Source organism: Phaethon aethereus (assembly GCF_964289735.1).
Source record: "Phaethon aethereus genome assembly, chromosome: 4".
NCBI classification, from domain to species: Eukaryota; Metazoa; Chordata; class Aves; order Phaethontiformes; family Phaethontidae; genus Phaethon; species Phaethon aethereus.
The window spans coordinates 36,622,593-36,643,224 of record NC_138578.1 but is presented as its reverse complement, the minus strand read 5'-3'; the positions used below and the strand labels follow the sequence as shown (position 1 = coordinate 36,643,224).

Here is a 20,632-nt window from a genome sequence, read left to right as displayed (position 1 = left end):
TTCATCACCTTGGATCTGCACAGGCACTCCACAGGGAGCCTAATCAGGCTGTAGGACTCGGGAACCTGACACACAAACATCACAGTACTGGGACCTTGGGGGTCAGCCCAAATGTACTTCTCATCACCTGGGCAAACGGGCTTGCTGCTGAGGATCCATCCCCTAAGACAGACATAATCTGGAAATCACATCTTTTAACATATTTTCTGCGATTTTCATACTGTTAATTGGTTCAACATTCTCAACGTGCACAGCTATTTCTTTGGTGTTTTAGACACCTTCAGGAAATACCTCTGTGCAGCTTTCTGAAGTACCACTCAGTATTTCGAAGGACTTTTTTTCTTTGCTCTACATATATCGCACTCTTGTTGTGTCCATCCGCTTGCTTTGCTGCACCCCAAGCTATATGACAGAGGTCATCTGTTATGGGCTGCCCAGAGAGGTATTTGGAGATATAAAACATATTTCCAGCTTTTAAGAAAACGAGGTGACATGCCTCTTTCAAAACAAGGATTTTGCAGGTTTCCGGGGAGGGCCACATCCACTCTCGCCTCTGGCCTCCCAGGAGGCACCGAACCTCACCGTGCTGAGACGGTGTCATCCCCCCAGAGCATCCCCGGCCGTCGGGGCTGCTGTCAGTACCCCAGGGTTGTGGTCCTCACATACCCTACAAGGAACAGACTGCACTACGGGGGGTCGGGAAGAAAGAGGAACAGGATGTCTTATGCTTACTGTTGGATGGCTTCTGCTTCATTTCAGCTCACCAGGAGAGAAAACACCCTGTCACAGCCCGCCGGGTGCAAGCCATCATTGGCAGGCTGTTGCGAGGAAGTTACGGTTTAATATCCCAGCACTGGAATTTCCCGCAAGGAGGAAAAAAATCTTCACTCAGCTCCAGAGGAAAAACTCCTTCAAGAGAGGCTGGGCAAAGGGACACGCATGTCAGTGCGCTTCAGTGTGGGGAAGGTCCAGCAAACCTTGTCTTGCCTTGTTGAGAGGAATGCATAGACACATATCTTGTACCTAGGTCTAGCTAGTGCTAATACATTGAAAAAGTGGGGGGGTTTCTTTCTTCTTTTTTTTTTTTTTTTTTTTTTTTTATGGAAGGGAAACATTCCTGGGAATGGGACCAAGTCATTGCAGAACCAGCTAGAGTTTGTTTCCTGTACGGAGATGGAAAACACTGTGCTGGGGCTACAGAGATACATATTTAACTGCTTGTTATACAAAAAAAAAAATTCTGTTTAACAGTTGGGCAAGAATCTGAGCAGGAAATGAATCAGATCATTATCATATGCCATAAAAATATCAAGATTTTTGTATTCATTCCAAAAAAGACAATGCCAGGATATATTTTGCACAGGTAGTTCAGGCTTTGCATTCAACTGCTGCCTCCCCCTGTATTTGATGCCATGAAATATTTCAGACATGACAGTGCATTTCAGAAAGAGAAAAACAGTCCATTCCAAATCTTTATTTCTAGTTATTCAAGACTTCAGAAGCTCTTTCTTCAGTGCAGGTACTTTTCTGATTTATCACCTATCAAAGCTCCATTTTTAAAAAAATAGGAAAAACAAAAAATTTAGTGGGCTATTTTCCTAGGGCTTTTTGCACCGAAAAAAATCACGCTTCATGAATTTCTTGCAGGGACTATTTCTATTGTGTTCTTTTGCAATTGTATCATTTTTTAAACCAACTTTTTAGAAGCTTGAATACAGCAGAGTTGTAAACACCCATAAAAAAATCATTTTTACTAAAAATGAAAATCCTGATCATAAAATTATGTCAGTAAGTATTTGAAAAGTGTGTGTTGACTCTGACAGAGCCACCAAAACATCTTCAAATAATTAGCTATTTCCAATATCTGACCATTCTCTGACTTTCCAGACTTGAACGTGATTGAAAACAGACATCCCAAGCTGATTTTCAAGTACACACTCAGCTATTTTAATCATTCCTCCTAAATTATCCTCAGATTGTATTTCTTGCTCTTCTGTAAGTTTTCTTGAGTGCAGCAGTACCAGCTTAGTAATGATAGATTCAGAACGGGCCGTGTAACTCTTGTGCCTCTGCTGCAAGCTGCCTTTTTGTCTTTATCGCAGCATCTGCTGAAAGAAATACCCCGTACTGGGGGATCAAGCCCCAAAACAAGGCGCTTTCTACTACTGTGAAATGCCCACAGGTACAGACTTCGAGATGAATTCCTGTCTAACACCCAAAAAAAGCTACCTGGACATGCCACGTAGAGCATGGCTGTGCCTTGGCAATGCAGGTATGGCCGGGATGGTCTGGAGACACCTCCAGCAAGCCCCACCGCAGCTGGCCATGCTCTCCCAGCGCGGTGCATTTACTCAACAGCTTTGGTGGGAAATGCTTTGCCTTGCTTTCTCCAGGTTTGGTTTCAACCCAGCGGTTTCTGCCAGGCCACGGTCTCCATTTGAAGAAAGGGAGCACAGGCGTGGACTTGAGAGGGAATAGTCCTTTCTTAGCAATGTCCCATTACTCCAATAGTGATGGTCCAGAAACATTGCCAACCCTGTAGGGCTTTTAAACAGGACTTGGGAACTGCAGCAGAGACCAAAACCTCGGTGCAATAGGTGATTGCAAGCACAGGGCAACAGAAACAAAAAAACCTCCGCTCTTCACTTGAAAGCAAGTAGGGAACTTATACAAAGATTGCAACAGGGAGTTGTAGTAATGCTTCGGCATTACTTTTGTAAATCTCTAATAAGTGTAGGATGCATGGTAACTCGCTTTCAAGTAATCTGCTCTGTACTTTGCAGCTTTTGGACAGAAGAGTTATCAAAGGAAATATCATGGGCAAAACAACCATGTAAAAACAACCAGCTTTCATCTCAACAGCTGGACAAGAAGTCAGTTCACAGATAACTGCAGGGTAATAAAGTTTGTCTACCTTACATCTGCTCCACTGGGGGAAAAGAGCATCAGATTAGATGCACTCCCTTACCTTGTATCAATTCACGTGATATTTCTCCAACGCTGAACTCGCCGTGAGGTTTGCACCTGCGGGCACAAGAAGATCTTTGTTTGGGTCTTAGTATCTAGCATTTAACAACTCTTACCCAGTAGACTGGCCACCTGGGTTTTTTTCAGCTTACAACTTACACAAGCGTCAGTAATAGAGATTCTTTTCTATTTATAGAAATTATGTTGCATTTGCACTTCTTTCATGTGCTGTTTTTATGACATAATTTTAAATTAATTTCCTGTACATTCCATGATTAATAGTTTCAACAAATTTCCTTTAAAATCAGTCCTTCAGAGTAGTTTATTTCTCTGGGGTTGGTTCCTTGAACTCTTTGTTCCCAGCTCACATCTGGGACCAAAAGGCCAGGCAAACCATACTGAGGTGCACAACCCTCTGCTGAAGGGACTCTCTCTCAATCGTCTCTCTGGTGGCTCCATGTTTCTGTCTGATAGTGTCCGCTCTGATGTTTGCAAAGCCTTCCAGTTGATTAGCATCTTTCAAGAATCACTAACAAAAATGCAGTAGTAATGGGAGAACGGATGGATAATGTGAAGGCTGGCTGGACTTTTCTCCCCTGCTGTTCAGAGGTCTAAATTTTTCTGTAAAATAAGTATTCTTCACACTTGTCATGACGAAACACAGCCTATGAATGAGTTTGACTTGTTCCCTGTTTCTGCAGGTGGAGAATTCCTGTCTCCAGGCCGGGCGGCCCCTTCTCTTTCACAGAGAACTCAGCAAGGACCTGGACAAAAAACCTGTGAGCTCATAACTTCTCGCCAAGTAACGGGACAACATTGATACCACTGACTCACTCTGGGCAAATCAGGCCTGCAACTGGATTAAGGGAGAAGGGAGTGCTGCCATCCATTTTGGCTCTGCACGCTCCTCCTGCCGAAACAGCCTCCTGGCCGTGAAGGAACTGCTTTGTGCTCCGCTCTGCCTTTTACTCCCGTTAGGAAGTCCCCAAAAGAAACTCCCCCGTCCCCCAGGAATGCCACTGATCATAAAATAATCCCTCCCCATTTGCTTTCCCGAACTCTGCTGGCACGGCGATGACGACAGCCGCTGCCAAAGTTAACAAGCAGGCACGTTAATCCCCCCTCTTGCTGGAGAGTCTTTCCAGACCTGCCGAAGCTTTTGGCCGGGGGCAGGTTTGTCTCAGGGCGATTCCCAATAAGCCTATCTGCAGGAGAACGGCAAGCGAGCACCTAATCTGAAATGAAAGAAGCACTCGGGGGCACGGGACCAGCTTTGCTGTGCGGCTGGCGCTTTCATTTGCAGTTTTTCATTCGGGTGGTTTACTTTGGCTAGTCATCTTTGGTAAACGTCGTGCAACACTGAAACCAGGAAATACCCGAAAATAAATAAAGAAACGGCGATTACTAATAGGCTTCTCTGTCCTATTTTGTCTTTAAAGTTTCGCACCTCCCGCTCCGGCATTCAGCCAGGTGTTTTCCTGTCCCTCCAGCCCTTGCTTTTCCCCGTAGCTTTCGGCGTGAAAGAGAACAACTTTTGTAGCTAACACTGTTGCCTTCAGCGGTGCCTTTACTCTCTAATTAGACGGACCCCTACTGCATTTTAAAGAGGAAATCAGGTAGTAAAGGTGCTGAGGTGCTGCAGGGCCGTCTGTCCGGAGCGGGGCTTGCGTCCACCCCTCCTTGCTCCTCCAGGGCAGAAGCCAGAAGACGGGACAGACTGGAGACGAGGAGATCCCCCGGCTCCCCGTCCCCGCTGGTGAGGAAGTGGCCAGGAGCTGGGTCACCGTAAGCGGGTACATTGAATCCAGCCTGCATTGGGCGGGCAGCAGGACAAGACCGCTCCTGTACGCAGAGGCACTGGCTTTGCCTGGCTCTGGAGAGCCGTAATCTTCCACCCTAGAGGCTGTGGCAGGGGGAAGTGACCAAGACAATCTGTCACAATTGCTCTTTTTCCTACAACAAGCAGGATACATACAGAAATTCAGGGCAGATTGCCACAGGACTGGAGCTGGCGTTGGGTGAGGGGATTGTTTTGGAACCAGAGGACTCCCCAAACCTCTGTAAATGCTCCCACAACTGAGATACAGAAGAACAGAAGGTGCTACTTTCTCCTCTTCTGGACATGTTTTCTGAAGGAGCCAGGTGGTTAGGAACTGGGTTAAGCCTTGCAGAAAAGGTGGGCAGAGGAGATAAGAGCGAGAGCTTAAATACAGGACACTGGCCGGGATGGTCAGCACCAGCTGCACTGAGACATCCTGAGCATCCTCAGAAGCAGAGCCAGATACCCAAAAGGAATCTAAACCCCAGGGCCTCCACATATCAGGTGCCAGCTGAATATGGGACACCCGAGAACTAAATACTACTCTTGCATGTCTAAAAGGGTAGCAGGATCCCAAATTCTGCCTGAGCCTCTTCCTCTTACCAAAAGGAGGCTGACTTTCTTTCCTTCTCTCTTTATTGTAGGAGACAGGTTAAGTTCTAATGGTTAAGACCGAATTCGAGAAAATATCCCTGCCACAGATTTTTTGCACGGATTTTGGAGGTGACATTGACCTCCAGCTTCTTGCATAGGCCTTCTGGAAACTCTGCTCCAGGCCATTTTGACGGGGAACCCAGGGGAAGGGTACCGTTACCAGATCCAGGAGTATCTTAACTGTGCTCGCTGTCTCCATCTCCACTGCCACAAACATGCTTTTCAATCAAGCCAAGGAAAAGGTTAGACTCCTTAAAAACAAACATTCACGTAACAAACAAAGCGGGCAAACAAAACAGAAGCCCGTGTCCCGGGAAGCCAAGTCTCAGTGAGGTAAAGGAGTGAAGGATCACGGCGTTCCCCTCTGATAGCACAGGGCTCGGCTTGACCAACAGAGCAGCAAGGCACAGGGGAGAGACAAGCTTTAAACCGGTGTTCAGTGCTGCTGGAAAGCAGAAGCAGCTGTTCTGCAGACAAACTAATAAAAGTCAGCCTCTCGCACAAGAGCGAGCTTTGCTCAACTGTAACTCTAAAAAAGTCTGGACTCCAAAAGGTTTATTCTAGCTTGGGGGAAACGGCCTCTTCAGCCCTAGGGTAAATTGTACAGCTGGAAGACAGTTTTCTGAGCTTGCAGCAGCTGGCGCACGACGTCTCCACTTGCTGCAGTTCCCATGGCTTCGGTCACGTTAGACATCAGACGTATAACCTGTCCAAGAGACCACATGGCAGCACAGAGTCAGCTTGTACCGATCTAAGGCAGGCATGCTATGGTCTTACTTCTCCCTGTCTCTTTCTGGAAGTTAAAACAGATACCCATGAGTAAGCGGGCTGATCTAAGCAGGCAGGGATGCTGACATACTCAGCCCCTCAAGGGGACCTGGGCAGCTCCAGAGACTTCCTACTCCTTCCTCTCATGAAACGCTTCCTTACCAGGCTCTCCTCTCAGACCCCAGGCTTGTGGACTTCTCTTAATATCTGCAGTATGTTTGAGGCAGCACTGCGTCCACAGTAGTAGTAATTAAAAAACAAGAAAAAAACCCCAAACCAAAACAGAGCAGTCATTAGGCCTTGTTCACTGCAGGAATACATGGGGGAATTTGAAATCAGCAAGGCAGTCCCGTTAGTGTAAGGATACATTTTGTCTGTCATCTATTAAAATGCATGGCTGTGTGTGCCTGGCAAGTGCTTCAATGTTGTTCTTTTGATCTTTGCAAAGATAAAACTGTAATATTTTTGTAGGTATATGAGAACATTAGTTACTAGACTAGTTAAAAACCACTTAACTTTTGAAACTGGTGCCATCTGTTTCCTATTTTTATTTATTGAACTCAATACTCAATCTCTTGAGGACTTCTCTAACAAACTCTTAACACAAAATATCAGCAATGCCTTGGCCAAGACATCTGAACTCCTGCTTGACAGGTCTGCGGATGGGGCTGGTCATACAGACAACGGAGTATTCAGACAAGAGAAAGCAAGGAGAAGGCCGGGCAGAAGGGCATCTAGGAGCTTTTTGCTCTCACCCCTCAAGTCAGCTCTTCAAAAAGAAGAATACTGCCCTGGTTAGGCTTCAGGCTTCTCTATTACAGCAAACAGCATCTTGCAACCAAAACCAAACCTGCAGCTGACTGAGCTTCAGTCATGTAAGTCATTCTGGGGGATGCACCAGGCTTATATTAGGCTAAGAAAACTAATAAGAGTTAACAGATACTTTATATCTCACTCAAGGATTTTGAAGCATTTCTATAAGCCATTATTTGGTCCTCAACAAATTGTGTGACAAACTTTGGTCCTTAAACTTGTAAATTATTAAAAACCTTTCAAAACTCGTTAATTATTAAAAACCTTTCAAGTGAACAGAAGGGTTCCTTTCTTATAAAAAACAAACTCTTCGCCAACCAGTGAATGCACAGGGCACCTATAAAAGGCACAAAGATATCTCTCCCTAATGACATTGTGAACTTAGGGCTTCCAAAAGTTGCACATTGCTGTAGGGTATTGACCAGGGTCATGAACTTCAGCTATTGCAAGGGAAACTCATAACCTTGCCTGTGAACCTTGCTCAGAAGGCAGAAATACTTACAGACAGGAAAAGCTTGTGTCACCATAAGCTCAGCCCCTGCAGGCTGTCCACCCCCAGCATCTCCATCAGGTCTTCATGCTCCAGGTTTCTACTTGCCATCAGGAGCATCCCTGCTCCGGGGTGTCCTGAGCTGTCCGCAGCTCAGGCCAGGCCATGTGGGGCCACGACGTTCGCGTCTGCAACCGAAAGCGTAAGCAAACCCTGCAAGCCAGGAGAGAGGGAGACCAGCTGCGCTTGCTGTGATGTAGTGGTGGTGAAAGTGATAGCAAAGTGCCAGGAGGAAACTGCCCAGCCACATCTGTGCTCACCGGGGTGATGGTGTGGGAAAATTGGACAACTGAGCCTTGATTAAGCAGAAGATACCTATGGTCTGATTTCTTGCAGCCCTGGAAACTGCACTGCATGCCAAGGACACATAGACGGGAAAAAAAAGAAACTTGGTAGTCAAAGTCCTTTGGTGAGCACATGAACTGGATGCGGTACCAGCCATGGGAGCGCAAAGGCACGTGCAGCGCGTGCCTGACGTCCTTAGCCAACAGGAAAGGGTGGTAGGCGCCTAATTAAAAACCAATAACCACAGGAGGAACACAAGCTGGGATTTAGGAGAGGCTTTCATCAACGTAAGTAGGGCCAGCATCTCCTCTGGTTAACAACCGCTTGCCGTCCGCAGAGAGGCTGATCGACCCGCAGGCAGCTCCGGAAAGAGCAGATCGATACAAAACCACCGCTGAGCTCCAGAAACCATTTACGCCACAGACCGTGGGCCAGGCGGCTGAAAAGCACTGGGCGGGGGGGGTGTGAGCTGAGGGGGAGCGAAGGCTTCCCACACTGCTCCAGAAACGGGGCGGCAATGAGGTCATTTTCCATTCCCTCATGAGCACCACGCGCCCCGTCCAGGAGGTACATGCGCCGTGGGGAGCCGGGCTGGAGGACGGGTGAACCGCCCTGCGTGCGAGCGGCTGGAGGAGCGCCGCGGCGATGCGGACTTTCTCACGTGAGCGCCGCCGAGGAGAGAGCCACAAGCTCCCACGGCCATGCCGCTGTCTCACAGGCCTGAGGAGAGCGGTGGGGGAAGGTTACTGCGTTTTCTGCCGCTTCTGCAAGGTTCCCTTATCAGTTTCAACATCTGGTTCGCACTCTTCGGCGTTTCCTACGCCACACTGCAAAACACCTTTCATCTAACAAGGCCGTGTCGAGCGAATGAAGTGAAACATTTCTCTCCCTAAATCAGAACCAGCAATCGTAGTAGGTTCTCGTAGGGCGTTGCTGGCCGAGCGCGTCACTGCAGCACCTCGACATTGTGTGAGACAGGTTATTTCTGCTTCCGAGACAGCCCCGCACCACAGCACCCGCTGACCCCAGCCCGGCGAAGGCGGCCCGCCTGCCGCGCCGCCGCCTCTGGGAGCCGCAGCGGGTCCAGCGCGCAGGCTTCCCCCACATCTGTGCGAAGGAAGACGTGCGAAAGCATTAGCTTCCCTTCACAAATTGTACATTCAGTCAAAATTAAAACCAAACAAATGGCTCCCAGCAAACCAAGCGTTTCGCCAAGCCCGGTCGGAGAAAGGAGGTCTGGCAAAGCCCGTCACGCCACGGGTACGGCAGCCGTGCCCCAGAGTGTGGTAGGGTGGTCGGGGGGATGGTCTGTCACCTTCTCAAAATCACTGCAGGGAAGTTGGGTTTACTGAAGGGGACAGGGGCTTTTTGGTCACTCATGGAGGAGACGTGCTCCTTCCAAGAGACGTATACGTACGCACTCGGTTGCAAGCCAAGCCTGGCTGCTGGTAGCTTAGCTGACAATGATTAAATAACCGGTTTATGCTAGAGGAGCAGCTCGTCCACACGAGCTAGAGCAGCTCATCTGGCACCGGAGCCTACGCTGGGGAGGCCCCTCGTTCCAGGCCAGCGCAGCCCCTGCTCACGCAGCTTGCTGGCAGCCTCCAGGCACCAAAAACTCCAGAGAGGTGCGTAGGGCCGCGTGGAAACACCAAACCACCACTGCCTCTCAACAAGGCCGCTGAAACCCCAGACGGCCCGGGAGCCACTCCCGCGCACGACAAGGGGAGCAGCCAGAAACAGCCGCCCTTCAGAGCAACCCCAGCCAGAAAGGGTTTGTGGGGTTGTGCTTGCTGCTGCTGCTGTTGAAGCAAGCAGCAAGAAATGAAATACAGCAGAGGTCACGGAAAAAGCGAGCCGCCTGGTGTGCAACCCACAGCGACAACGGAGGCATTTTTGTCAGGCAGGCACGGACAGATGGCTTTTGCAGGGAAACCCGCTCCAGAGATGGAGGGAGGAGCAGTAATATTCAGCTTTCAGCAGCAGGGGAGCGCCTGTGTCCGTGCATTAGCGACGAGCTGCAGAGGCGGGTGCGAGCTCCCAGGACCTCCGTTGCAACACCACCTTGTCGGGCCGGGACAATAAATCCTCGCGCCGCTCCGCTCTTGTCGCCCGCCCGCGACGGGGCAGAGCACGGATTGCCCACTGCCTCCCACCGCACCACCTCCTCCGGCTCGCAGGGGCGGGGAGCACCGCTGGGTCTCGTCCAGCAGAGCCTCCTCCAAGGGCAGGAATGGGCAACTGCCCCCACCAGCGCCAGGGACCTCCTCCTCCAGCTGGGACACCGACCGCCGCCAGCCTCCTGCCTGTCAGAAAGGCAGGGTGGGTGTTGCATTGCCCCTGGGACGGAGGACAGCCGCAGCAGCGCGGCGGTCCTGGGGAGACAGCCCACCCCAGGGTGCTGCAGAAGAGGACGTGCTAAGCCCTGCCCAGAGCCGTTTCCCCCATAGAAGCGGACGGGCAGGCGGAACACCGGGATGGGGCAATAGACGGTACAAGGAAGACGCGCCCACTGCAATGGGGCACCTTTTCCACAGCTTGCTGAAAGCAAAACAAGTACGTGGGGAGGGCCAAAGAAGATGGGGGTGACTTGATGACTAAGAAAAACAAACAACGGGTGTTCCCCGAGGCGGAGAGAGAAGAAAGCAAATGTTTGGAAAACAAGGCCCAACCTACCATCGTAAAGACCGCCCAAGAGCTCACCTGGCAGGACGGCAGCGCCGGCTCTGCAGGAACCACGGCCTTCCAGGCGGCACCGGGGCTTCTCCCGAGGCAGGGAGAAGTTGGGTGCTGGTGCTGACGGCTCGGCCAGCCCCAGCGAAGGTGCTGAGCACCTCCCCGCTTCCTCCCCTTCCGCCCTCTTCCGCGGATTCGGAGAGTTAACAGCTCTCTCTTAATGAGCTCATTTGCCCGCTGGCAATCGGATCTCTCAGCTGCCCTCGGAGCTTTCAGGCTCATTTCTGCAAGTGCAGCAGCGAGCTGCTTGCCGGTCATCACTCCTTGGAGCGGCTGGAAGGGTCCTGCACGCCCAGGTCCAGCTGCAGGACAGACCCGCCAGCCGCCCCCCTGCTCGAGACGAGGTCGGGAGAGCGAGCAAGGATGGCGCTGCCCGGGTGCGCCTGCCTTCGGGGCCGCCTTCCCGCGCGCTTTCGCACTCATGCACGGTATTCGCAGCTCGGTCTGGCCAGCCTGCTGCTCCCAAGCAGCTCCCGGGCCAGAGCGCTGGTGGCCAGGCTGCTGGGCAGCCCAAATACCTCCCTTCAGAAGCAAGCTCAACACCGTACCAGCCCCACTCGCCAAGAAACAGGGTCCCAGCAGAGCACTGCCCTCTCCTATGGCAGGAGAAGCTGCGTTGGACACTCCTCTTCCCTGGATGCTGAGAGGGGCTTGCTGCAGCCTAGCCAGGCTGGGGCAGGTGGACACCCGTGCAGTAGATGCTGGCTTTATCCAAACGCTGCCTCTCATAGGACCTATAAACCTTCACAAAACGTGCCAGGAGTATTCCCTGGCTCCAGGATGGAAATTCCGGACAAACCAGGCAGGCTTGGCCAAGATGTCCCGTGTATCCTGCCCAAGGAGGGCGACACCTTGGGACCCCCAGCTCCCAACGCACACCTAAGAAGCCGCAAACCCGCTGGGAGCAGCCGTGGCTGTCACTTCTCCCAGCTCTCTTTTCAAGAAAAAGAATGTCCTGAGTTTATATAGCGTTTGCATTGGGACAGAAATCAACCCTGAAAGCTAGGAACCTCTCATGATTTCCCCCTCCCCCATAACCAGCCCTATGAGAACTGTGCAAGCTATTCCTCTTCTACACCGGTATTTTTGTGGGTTTTTTTTCCCTTTGCAGTCTTCAGCATTTCTTGGGTTAACTGAGAACTCCTTTTGCTGACGTTCTCAAAAAAGTGGTACCAGTTTCAGAGAGATCAGTGAAGCTCCCAATCTTGCTATAAGGAATTCCTGGCACAAGGCAAGAAATTGGGAACTATTTTGCTCACGACAATGAGATGTCTTTAGAGCAACCTCTCCAGTTTCACTCTAGTAGAATTACAATCATTTTGGTACAAAGAAATTTGTAGTGGAATTATTTATTTCAATTTCCCCTTAACTGTAGGAGGAATGATTTTTAACTGAGCTCAAATCCACTTGCATTCAGTGGATTGCTAATTAAGCTACAGATGTCTCCTGATGGCAGCAATTATTCCTGGTAACCTTAATAAGCTTGTTACATTCCTTAGTTATTGTTATGAAAAGTTATATGAAATACTTTGCCTAATACTACACAGCTCCTGGGGGAATTACTTCTTGTGATCTGTTCTGGTGTGATTAAAGAGAATGATTGTTTTCTTTCTTAGCAGTATTTCTCAAGTTTGTTGTGGCTCATTTCCCTTGCCTTTTGCTGGCACTTTAACAACTCTGACCAACTTTTTCAGAGAGGTCTTCTTTCCCAAACATTTCTAGCTTTTTTTGCTCTCCCTGAACTCCCCTGTGTCTTTGCTTGGTTTATTGCATGTTTTTTTTCCTCTCTTCTTTCAGTGATTTATTCTGTCCGGAACATACACATTACAAGAGGGACTCACTCGGTGCTGATCAGAACTCTGTAGGGTTTTGTTGTTGTTGTTACAGTTTGTTGCAGATGGAAGAAGAGCATCTCCTTACACGGGTACTTGAGGAAAAGCTTCACTTCAGTGCATGGAAAACACAGATCTCCTTAAAATAATTAACAGAATTAACAGAATGAGCTGGGTAAGCTAAGTAAGCACAGCTTTGCACGTCCTCTCTTCTCTCCTGTGCCTCTGCATGTCCAAAATTCAATGAACATGCTACACAACAAGCAACATTATCCAGGGAATAAAGAACCACTGCATTTCAAACTGAATTACCACTTTTTTTTTCCTCCTCCGTATTTATTGTGTTCGCACTCCCTCTCTATTCCACCCGAAATCTCCTGCCATAGGCAAGGGGTGCACAGGAAGCACGTCAGTGGTTACGATAGCTTCTCATGGCTTAGTACTGATTTCAGAAGCATCAAAGTTCATATGGACACGTGAACTTTCCTTCAGAATCACAAGCAATTACGATTAAACTCCTCAGTCAAACAGATGCCCGCCCAGCACAACGCATCACGGAAAGCAGCCCAAGGCTCCAAGCGCTAGCTCCTGATCAAGCCATTAAAACACCAGGGTTTTGAAAAGCATTCAGTGACGATCCCATTTTTCTGACATCGAAACCAAGGGAAGGCTTAGGAGCACCATCCACAGAAGCAGCTAAAGCAGGTAAATGTAGCAGCTTTTGACTATCCCCACCCAGTCGCCACCTCTTTTTGAGCTAACTCAAAGTAGAGTTAGCGCAGGAGAGCGTAGCTAGTACGGTATCTTTCAACAAAGCTTTGTTTGCAGGAATTGTTGATGTACTAAAACAAACTTCTGGCGGAAACGGGCTGTTTCTGGTGAAACATTTCAGGATCTGGGATGGCGTTTCTGGCTGAAACCAGCAAGTCAGAGGGGCTAGTCTGACAGCTCAGCAACATGGTGAGACTGGCTGGGCCAGAATTCAGGTTTGGGAGCTCAGACTGCCGAGTAGCCTGGCATGCAGGCTGTCGGCTATTTTGCGGTGCCTCTTCTGCTCCGCCTTTAAATAAAAACAAATGTGAAAGCCTCAACATTTTGGTGTCAAACGGAGGTCCTGTCTTCCAGTCAATCCAAGTTCAACGGGCAAGAGGAAAACAATTAAAGTACCAAAAGTAAGAAACTCGCTCAAGTTCACAGAATCCTCAAAATGGTGACCAGACCCTGGTGGTCTCTAGTCCGACCTCCCATGAGGAGCAATACACTGCCACCACCACCACCACAGCAAGTCACGTGAGGCTTCCTTCGGCCACGTCATCAACACTTCCAAGCACAGAGATGTGTCCACCCCTCGGGGCAACCCATTCTCCTGCAGCACCACCCTCCGAGAGACGTCCCTTGTGTTCAACCTGAACCTCCCACGCCACAACCTGTGACTGCTGCCGTTGGCTGTAACGCCTGCAGCCACCACACGGGCTTTGGTTCTGCCGTCTTGATGTCTTCAAGCAGCTGTACAGGCTGCTACTGGATCCCCCCTTACCCTCTCTTTCTCCAAGCTTGACAAGTCCCCTTGTCGAGGACATCTCTGAATCTAAGGGATGCCTTTGCCTTTCTCTGCCACCTATAAGGGTGAAGGTGCCCAGACATGCTCTGCCATGCCAGAACAAAGGGCCCCATGGGAACCGTCTGCGGAGACAACTTAGGGCTCCACGGGAATGCTCAGCAGAGACAGCCTGCACGGTGGAAAGACTCAGCCCCGAGCTGGGTGGCAGCACTTCCCCGGTTGCCTTTCCAACTACAAAGATTCAGTCTCGTCACACGAGCTAACACAACGCTGTTCTGTTTCGGAGAGTGGTGTGAACTCCACTCTCAAAGAAATACTTGTTCCAGTTCAAGCTTTGGCATTTTAAACAAGGGCAATTAAATGCACTGAAAATGCTATTGCAACATGAAGGCTAAAAATAAAAACACAAAATGTCAGGAGTCACTCACAAGAAAAGTTCCTGAAAGAAACGCCCACTCCCCCACGCTGCACAAGCGTAACGTCATGCAAGTGACAGCTTGCATTTTGAAGCCAGATAAACAAGCCACAACTCAGCCTTTTTTCTATTGCCAGAAGTTTACACCCACAAATAACTATGTCAGCAGTAGAATCTGGCACCACTTGGAAAATCTCTGATCTGCATTAACAGGTAGGTCCCCAGTGTTACTGTTTGGTACAGATGCGATTACTTTTGGGTGCAAGTTTGTACCTACAAACACTGAGGCCCTCCTAGATTATACCACAGAATGTAAACTTCAGAAGAAACATGCAGTACAGGTTCAGGAATGATTTTAAGAACCTAACACTGACCTTAAACTTGAAAAAAAAAATATAGCCTTCACCTGACAGAGGTGAAGAGCGTCCTGAATATGCTTTGCTTTTTAAAATGCACTGAATGCTCAGACTTCAGTAAAAAAAATTTATTTTCAATATAAAAGTGCCAAAATATCCACCAACATTGTAATCTATTCAACAACCAGCTTACTCTAGTAATCAAAATTGCAAGCATCTTTATTCACATTTTAAATCAAATTCCTTTCACACGTTTCCACAGTAACCCGAGTCCCTCGAAAGTGGGAAATTTGCATTTCGATTGGCTGCTGTAGTCCATATGTCCAAGTTCATGTAGGCACGGAAGGGGTTAAACCTCGGATAGTATTCCTGCTTACACATAACTGCCTGGTTTTCCACGTGGGTCGAGTGTTGGGTCGTGGCACTGACGGGGCAGCAGCCTTCATAAACATCACTCTGAGGTGCCCAGATGGAACCAAAAAGTCCAGACATTGGAGACAAGCTTCGGGTGCTTGAGAGGTAGGGCTGTAGGGCAAGATAAAATTATCATGGGAAACTGCAAAATGGACCTTTTGCCAACGAAAACGTGGAAATGTAGTACCGAATGGGAGGAAGCAGCATTTATGCAGAGCGCTTAGGAAACAGACAAGTAGAAAATTGCACACAAGTTTACAAAGCAATATGGTCGCTGAAAATAGTACAGCAGTGTGTGTGTGCGCGCGCGCACGTGCGCAAATGCACTTTGCTAAATGAAGCCATATGAGCTCCTCCCTGCACGGCATTGGTATTACTGTAACAGGAACACAATATTCAGTTCTGGTCAGGCTGTTAAGAAAAATAAGGGAGAAAGAGAAGACATGTGAAGAGCACCATGAATGTTTTGAGAGTTAAAAGAGAAGGACGCCTAAGAAATTACAAGAAAAAGGCAGAAATACGTGTCAGTACTGAAAGACTACGCACACCGGGAGCAGAGAGGGATATTCAGTATGGAAAAGAGACTATAACTGGGAGCTAGGGAATTTAGTTAGAAAATTTCTAAAGCTTATAAAGAACCTCCTGGAGGGCAAGATGTGTTAGTCTGCGAGGAAGTCTCTCAGAGAAGGTCATGGAAGTCTTGGGACTTTTAAAACTGAATGAAACACTGAAATGTATTGTGGGGAAAAGCGTGCCGGGGAAATGAACTGAATTATCTAATGTATTTTCCAATCTCTACCTTCTGTGTTTCCTGGCATTCCTGAATAAAATATGAAATAAAGCCACGTTTATTTTAGGAAACAGTCTTCTACCAGTTTTGCCACTTTTTAACACAGCAGAATTTTCACCTTCACAGTTGGAATTATTTCTTGCTTTATTTGGTTAGTTTTTTCAAAATAAACCTATTGTAAATAAAAAAATAATTCTAAAATAGAAGATTTGAAATATGAGCAGAAGAGAAGGTGGTTACAATTAAAGACCACCTTGAACAGAAGTCACTACATTGCACTACGGGATGACATAACATGGCTAGTCTAGAGCGTAACAGGTCAAAGTCAGCACTCAGAAATCTGCACAAATCCAGCTTAAATCACTTGGACTTCCTAGCAAAAAAACCTGTCAAAGTCACTGCGAGCAGCTCTCCATTCAGCTCTACAATTTCCTAATCTCCTTGGGCTTTGCTGTCAGCACTTTTTGTGTTTTACCCTCATCTGGAAAGGTCGAGTTTGATAGAAAAAAGTCTCAGTAGACTATGCAAGTCCAAAATGTTTTTCCGTATGTAAGAAGATTTTAGTCAATTTTCAGGCAAAAGGATCAGTCTTAAAATTTCACAGACAAGGTCCAGTAACAACCTTGACCAACAATTGGGAAAAAGCCACGCTACCAATGCCAGCATCAGATACATACATCAGGCTACTTAAAGGATTCATGAAGATCATGCGAGCAATAGGGAAAGACAGGAATGCACCAGGAAGCCTTTGAAGCGGCACACAAAGGCAGTGCCTCGCAGTGACAATACTCACTGTGGAGTTTATGTAACTGGCAGGCTCCCAGGCAGGTGGCATGTTGGGAGGCGCGTTCCAGGTGGAGGGACAGCTCTGGTCAATAAAGGCTGTATTCTGCACTGCTGCAGTACCTGGGAAGCCACTGGGGTAGTTCATGTTTTCTGCAGTTTATAAAAGCAGGAAGACAAAATAAGGCTTTTGCAATATAAACGCTACTAACATTTCTGTGGAGGAACATTGAATCTTCTCGGAGCGAGCCAGGCTGGAACCAACCTAAGCCTTCAGTGACTTCAGGCAGCATCAGGGCAGCACAGCAGCTAAGCGTAACAATTTCTGTTAACAAGACTACCACTCTATGTTAGGGACCCACTAACAAATTGCTATCAGGAGGACGGGATAAAGAGTTGGCAATTCTCTACTGTAGAACAGAGTCTTTATTAACCACAGAACGTGCATGGCAGAGCCTACCCAGGCTTCACTGCCAACATGCCTCAGCTCTAAGCACCCAAGGGACCACTGTGCTGCTTGTGATACTGTAGCCTGACCTTTAATTATTGCTTAGGTAATGCTAAAGAATTCTAGGTTGCTGCCAGTGTGCTTCCCAAGCCAAGAAACTCTAGCCTGGAAAGGTAATTGGTCACAAGAGGTCTTCTGTTTCACACACTGGAAGGCAGAAGCCTGCCAGAGGGAAAACAAAGAAAATTGTGCAAAAAGATTTGTGTAATACTGTGGTCACAAGCGTTTCTCTCTATTCCCTCTCAGACAGAGTCCTGTATACTGGCTTTTCAGACTTAACTCCATACGAAGATCAGTCTTCTCGTCTGCCACACACAGACAAAGTTTATTACTACAGAGCACCCAGTCAGCTGGAAACCATGAAGTCCGCTTAAGCAATGAATGCCCAGATGTTTATAGACAAGCTCAGCCTTTTGTTCTACAAAAGGTGAGAGAAAAAAAACATGCTCAGTGATAATTCATAAGCTTTATTTCATCTTACCTTCTGGGAAAGCACCATATTCGTTCATCTCTAGTGGACAATACATGTTGGAAAACTGGCTGTCACAAGCTGCATTCCAGTCGATGAAGCTGTCCCAAGAAAAAGAAAAATCTGCTGTCAGAAACAATTCGCAGAACTTCTGAAAATTATTTAGAAATATTTATTTAATGTAAAGCGGTTAGATAGAAAATGTCTGTAACTGATGATGAGGCTTTTCATATTTTGCTTGCCAGTTCTGCCAGTATCTACTCTGTGCCACTATGTAATCACAGCGATTCTCTCACTGAGCTCTTTTTGCTCTGGGAGGATGAACAACTTGTAATGACAGCTACCAGAGTCCTGCCACACCTAACTCGGTTCAACTTCTTCCTCTGTAAAAAGAAAATAATTGTACTTCTTTCCCACAACCATGGAAATGGTAGGTATAAAGTGACATAATGTGATTCGAAATAGAAGAAAATGTAACGCATTCTCAAGCATTTGAATGCTTCAGAATAGCAACTACAACGGGGATTTCTACTTTCCCTACCACACATGTTCAAGTCCTGTTAAATATGTTTTCTAAACTACACGTTCATTTGAGGGATTATACTTGTTTTAATTAAAATAATTTCAGAATTTCAAGTAGATTTTTCAAAAGTAATTCTTAAAGATATGTCAGAAGTGAAACAAGCCCTGCTATGCAGCGAGCTTGAAGAAGTTCAAGTCTGGACCAAGTCTGGACCTAGTCTGGACAAGGTAGGCATATGAAAGGTTTTCACGTTGTGCTGATTCAGTTTCATTATTAAGGCAAGAAGTTATCATAAGTTATCATTACTACCTATGAATAATTAAATGCATTTTTCCATATACAGTCCAATTGAGATGGGTGTATGAAAAGCAAAGTAGCATAATACAGAATCTGCCACAAATCACCATATATTTCATCTGACTAGAGAGTCGGACAGACCGCTGGCCATTGCTCCCAATCGTTAGGGCTGCAGTTTGTTGACATGACAGTTAGAATTGAGGTTAGCAGGCTGGTCAGGGCCACAAGATCATCTCTCGGGGATTTCTGTGTTACCACTCTGTCATTTTAGACGACAGGGTATGACTTGAAAAACTGGCCGTATTGCATTGCTATGTGGTGGCAAAGTATTTCTTCTCACTAGTTTGTGGTGCATCTTTCATTAATAAAATTTGTAGCGTGGAGAGTCTGAAGTGCAAGAATTATTCAAGTTCACTACTACAGGAAGATAAACACAAATCTACAGAGACTGAAACAGTGAGACCAACTTGTATCCTTACACCACCTTCAAACTGGACTATTTGCCTTTATTTAACAATGTCTGTTCATGCCATTTAATGTGAGTACACACTGCGTAACACACCACATAATACAAAGAAGCTATGTGTTTAGCAGGAGGGCAACGAACCTAAAAGCCAGGTTCTGGCTTTTTTTTCTGCCTGGCCATGCAAAAGAAGTGGAAGAAATTAAGAGCTTTACAAAAATTATTTAATTAAATTTGAAAGAAGTTCTGGAATATCTGTATATGAGCAGGAACGCCAGTGGATTTGTCTTAGCAAAATTAATCATGATGTACTAATGGAAGAGCATAAACAACTAGCACTAAGATTGAAGTGACAGCAAGAATTTTACTTTAACTATTATCTGCCTTACAAATATTATAAGATAAGCCCAAGTGCAGCCCTCTGCACCACCATAACTTGCCTGTTGTGGACAGAGGGAGTTTCTTGGATCATGCACGGTATATTATTCTCAAGGTTGTAGTTTAAACTGTTGGTCAGGCAGACCGGCTGAGCAGGCCACAAGTCTCCTGTTGGGTAAAGACCTAAAAAGGGAAAAGGGAATGAAATGCACAACAACAGGAAGGAGGCTCCACAAACTCTGAATATCACAATGACACTTTATTCTCAGATCCACAAAAAGGACTATATGCTAGATAAAAGATCCCGAGCTACCAACCAATCTATTTTTTTGTGAAAGACGAATGTCCATCTTTAAACAAATCTCATAATTTCTATTTGTTAAAAAATATATATAAAAAGACTTGGATTGAGTCTGAAATTCAACAAAACAGGGCAAGAAATTGCTACAGAGAGTCCTTAAATCATTAGCCGCCAGCTCCAAGGCAGCACCCTTCCTCATGGCAGGATGGACGGCAGGGATGCAGTCCCCACCAGCCTCCCCTTTGCCCCCACCCATCAGTCCGTAACCATCTCTGAAGTCCAACTGCACAAATGCAGTGGGAACCACGTCGGGTTTTTAATAGACTAGAGCCATTCACAACAAACAATATGTGAATTCGTTACGGCTGTATTTAGCCCCTAGGGCAGATATTCATTGTGCTGCTCTCTACCGTCTGAGTTCCCTGACTGCCCACAGATACTTGGTTCCTATCAACTCTGTAGGAACAGGCAGCTGGAGAAAGGAAAAAGTAAAAATCAGCAGTTTCCATGAGACAACGGTTGCAAAGTTGGCTCTATTTCATTATTTCACACATATTATGAATATTGCTACTGTGGAAAAGGTTTAATCAGCATTTGTATCCTACCAGACACAGGTTAAGCCTACAGCAAAAGGGACAGCCATGGGCAGGCAGTTCTGCTGCCCAAAGAACCATGCGCCCTCCTAACCAGCTTTTGAACTCCACCGCACCATGTGGCCTGTCGCTTTTATGAATCCCACTCAATAAGTTAGTATTATTTCCCTTTGATATACAAACAATGAAAACTCAAGAGTTTCAACAGCCCAACCCAACCTCATTCACTATTGCTTTCAAAGAGAGCAAGTTCCAACGATGGAAATTTAGAGAGAAAAATGGCCCTATTTGATTTGATGACGAGCTTCTTTTTAACACAGCAAGCAGTGCTCTTGATCTCCCAACCACATTACTTTT

The 20,632-nt window shown here is 47.1% G+C and overlaps 1 protein-coding gene across 1 annotated transcript in view; it reads right to left on the bottom strand.

The window, feature by feature from the left end:
- Positions 1–14,957: 14,957 nt before the first annotated feature.
- Positions 14,958–20,632, bottom strand: part of TMEM131L (transmembrane 131 like) — a gene marked incomplete at its 5' end in the record, with an annotated part of 83,181 nt that continues 77,506 nt past the window's right edge. The window contains 4 exons of the mRNA XM_081998995.1: positions 14,958–15,281; positions 16,754–16,896; positions 17,733–17,821; positions 19,444–19,564. Coding sequence (XP_081855121.1) covers positions 15,003–15,281; positions 16,754–16,896; positions 17,733–17,821; positions 19,444–19,564 — 632 coding nt within the window. The 3' untranslated portion in view covers positions 14,958–15,002. The remainder of the gene's footprint in view (positions 15,282–16,753; positions 16,897–17,732; positions 17,822–19,443; positions 19,565–20,632) is intronic.